Raw genomic sequence first — 3,889 nt, 5'->3', positions numbered from 1 at the left:
AAGGTGCCTGAGAGCTTGCCCCAGGGCAGACAAAGATGTTCCTATGGTGGACTGCCATAATGCTATGCATATATCAATACTGAATATTGTAGTTCAGTCCTGGTTATTAATATTCGTAATAGCAAGGAAGGCAAGTAATAATAGGAGAGGAAAAAAGCCTTTTTAATTAATAAATTCAGAGATCACACTGTCATATATGATGGAAAACTGGTCAAAGTACATGAACTTGTACAATCATAGGATGTTCAAAATGAATAACATCAATTTCAACTACAGGTTGATAAATGGCCACATATTCAGAAATCTTTGAGAGAACCTGAGAGAAAGTTGTCTAATATTCAAGATGAGCATGTTCCTTATTAGGAATATATATTCTCCATAAATTCATATATAAACTTAATCTCTTGAATGAATTCAAAACTGAGAATCAAATTGAAACCTATAGTTTTTTGGCACATGGCATTGCTCAAGAAGGGACTGGTAAATGGGAACTCAGAATATGGGCGTTTTCAAATGATTATGCCTTGGGATTTTAGAAATTTGCCACCAATATAAAACTGAGGCTACCTTTCTGTAACTGATTTCTATTCCTAGTCTTTGTTGGATTGGTTGAAAATTATAACTCATTATAATCTGAAACAAATAGTTGTTATTGTACACAATTACACACTGGCAAAATTTTAGTTTGCTCCTGGATGGAATGTATAAGATTAGATTTTGGCATATATTTTAAAACAATCTCTCATTTCTGAATGTGTTTGTCTCATACACCTATCATGTTTTAATAATTTTTAATATAGAATGTAGTTATTTTACACCTTCTCAGTATTCCTTGACTTTGAAAAATAATTAATCAAATTAAATAATATGGAACACAGGAAATTATATTTTCAGGATATTATGACATCTTCATAATTTGTTTCATGACTTTTAATACTGCTTTGTTTCTTAGACTATAGATAAAAGGGTTTAATAAAGGAATCACTATAGTATAAAAAACAGAAACAGGTATATCTTTATTTTCTTCTTTAACTGAGTTTGGTCGAATGTACATGAAGAGAAGACATCCATAGAATACTGAGACAGAGAGAAAGTGGGATGCACATGTAGATAAGGCTTTCCCTCTACCCTTGTTGGATTTCATGTTGAAAATTATAAAAAGGATGCAAAGGTAAGACATTATTACTATGGTAATAGTGAAGGTTTGAATTGACCCAGACAAGATAAACATCATCAATTCATTGATATAAGGGTCAACACAGGAGAGTCGGATTAAAGGAACTATATCACAAAAAAAATGATGGATTTGATGACGCCCACAGAAAGTTAATCTAAACAGAAGCCCGACATGAATCATGGAGTGCAGGTTTCCAGCTATGTAAGCTCCTGTGATCATCTTAATGCATAGTTTCTTGGACATCATGGCATGGTATTGCAGTGGGTTGCAGATGGCCATATAGCGATCATAGGCCATGGCTGCCAGGAGGAAGCAGTCTGCAGTTTTGGCAAAGCAGAAAAAATAAAATTGTGCCATGCATTCATACAGGGAAATAATTCTGCTCTTAGAGAAGAAATTCTCTAGCATCTTTGGGGTAATGGCACAAGAACAACAGGAATCCATCAGAGCAAGACTACTCAGAAAGATGTACATTGGCATGTGAAGATGACGCTCTGTAACTATCAGTGCCACCAGACCAAGGTTTCCCACCATGGTGAGCAGATAGATGGTAAGGAACACGAGAAACAGAAAAATCTTCAGTTGTGGGTTATCTGTCAATTCTGTGAGGATAAACTCTGTTGTCATAGTGTGGTTATCCCAAGTCATAGCTAATTTGTTGTGACTGGAACTATGGAGATATAAGATTCTAATTTGGAAAATATATGGATTATTGAGACAGAGAGAAAGTGGGATGCACAAGTAGATAAGGCTCTCCCTCTGCCCTTGTTGGATTTCTGACCAATGTTCCTTAATGACTTCTTTGGTGGTCCTTACAGAAATGCTTAGCCACCACTTCCACAATTGAGTCCATTTTGAAGACGATTCTACAAAGAGGATTGTCAAACGTCATAATTTAAAAGAATTAAGGATAATTTTACAGAATATTTTTAAATGTGTTAATTCTGAAGACGATTCTACAAAGAGAATTACCAAAACTCATCATTTTTAAAAATTAATGTTATTATCCAAAGTATGTAAAACTCATACAACTCAATGAAAAAAGTACGAATATTCAGATTAAGAAATGGACAGAAGAACTGAAAAGATGTTTTTACAAAAGCTATCCAGGTGGGCAACAGACCTATGAAAAGACTAATCCTTAGAGAAATGCAAGTAAAAACCATGAGGTATTACCTGACACATGTCAGAGTGCTTGTCATCAAGAAGACAAGAGGTTAACAATATTGCTTAGTATGTGGAGAATAGAGAATGTGGGAGAAAATCTTGGTGGGAAAGTAAATTGCTTCACTCATGATAGATTAAATAGAGGTTACCAGGGGCTCTAGATGTCGGAATATAGGAGAGAGAGTGTTCATGGTGCATACTTGCAACTAATAAGCAAATAAGTCTGGGAGATCGACTGTGGTGAATATAAATAATATGGTACTATAATCATCAAAACTGTTAAGAGACTAGATCTCAATTATTCCCACTATAAGAAGAAATGGAAATTACATGATATGATAGGGTGTTAGCTAATGCTGCAATTGGAACGATATTATCATCTACAATTGTATCAAATCAACATGTTATAAAACCTTAGACCTATGCAATGTTATATATCAAATATTTTCAGTAATTTATACATTATAAAAAAATTAGTATTTCTTATCTGAGTTGAATGATCTATTTTTATGTTTCTAAGAAAATTATATAAGATTTTCTGAAGTATGTTGCAGTGGATTCAAAGCTAATAAAATGAAGTTTACCTTTATACTTAAGGTTTCTAGCATTTAAGACAAAGACAAATACCATATGATATCACTTATAACTGGAATCTAATATCCAGCACAAATGAACATCTCCTCAGAAAAGAAAATCATGGACTTGGAGAAGAGACTTGTGGTTGCCTGATGGGAGGGGGAGGGAGTGGGAGGGATCGGGAGCTTGGGCTTATCAGACACAACTTAGAATAGATTTACAAGGAGATCCTGCTGAATGGCATTGAGAACTATGTCTGGATACTCATGTCACAACAGAAGAAAGGGTGGGGAAAAAACTGTAATTGCAATGTATACATCTAAGGATAACCTGACCCCCTTGCTGTACAGTGAGAAAATTAAAAAAAAAAAAAAAAAAAAAAAAAAGAATGGGGTATTCCCTTGTGACACAGCAGGATAAGAATCCAGTGTTGTCACTACAGTGGTTCAGGTTGGAGCTGTGACATGGGTACAATCCCTGGCCTGGGAACTTCTGTACACTGCAGGTGTGGCTTAAAAAAAAAAAAAAAAAGAAGAATGGCTAATACTGTGAGAAAAATAATGATGTAAGAACACTCATTTGCTTGACTTGACTTCACTCCTTAAGGAATAATTGCACAGGACCATCTAGAAAGAGAAATGTGATGTGAGCCCAGGTCCCCAACTCAATGCCACATTTGTCCTTTTCTGTTTGGAAAGGCTGGGGATTTCCTATTCCCTGTCTATTCCTCCCCTTCAGTCCTTCCTCCATTAAAACAATGCACAAAACAAAAAAAAAAACAAAAAAAAAACAAAAAAGAAAAATAGAAAACCCTTTAAATCTTAATCCATTTTTGAGAAGCAATTTTAATTTTCTTTAAGAGGCTAACTTCTATCATTATTTAGTGATCTACTAGTACAATTGAGTATTATGTCTTATTACATGAATTCCATTTTGAGTATGTTTTGTTTTTCCATAATCAAATATTAA

At 34.4% G+C, this 3,889-nt stretch overlaps 1 protein-coding gene across 1 annotated transcript; it reads right to left on the bottom strand.

Moving 5' to 3' along the window:
- Positions 1 to 898: 898 nt before the first annotated feature.
- On the bottom strand, positions 899 to 1,825 carry LOC100621039 (olfactory receptor 5K1-like). Its single transcript, XM_003358851.2, has one exon. It carries the CDS (start codon positions 1,823 to 1,825, stop codon positions 899 to 901), a length of 927 nt encoding a protein of 308 aa, XP_003358899.2.
- Between the last annotated feature and the right edge of the window lie 2,064 nt (positions 1,826 to 3,889).

Source organism: Sus scrofa, unplaced genomic scaffold (genome assembly GCF_000003025.6).
Source record: "Sus scrofa isolate TJ Tabasco breed Duroc unplaced genomic scaffold, Sscrofa11.1 Contig34, whole genome shotgun sequence".
Taxonomy (NCBI): Eukaryota; Metazoa; Chordata; class Mammalia; order Artiodactyla; family Suidae; genus Sus; species Sus scrofa.
Note: the sequence above shows the minus strand (reverse complement) of the source record. Positions and strands in the feature narration are given on the sequence as shown.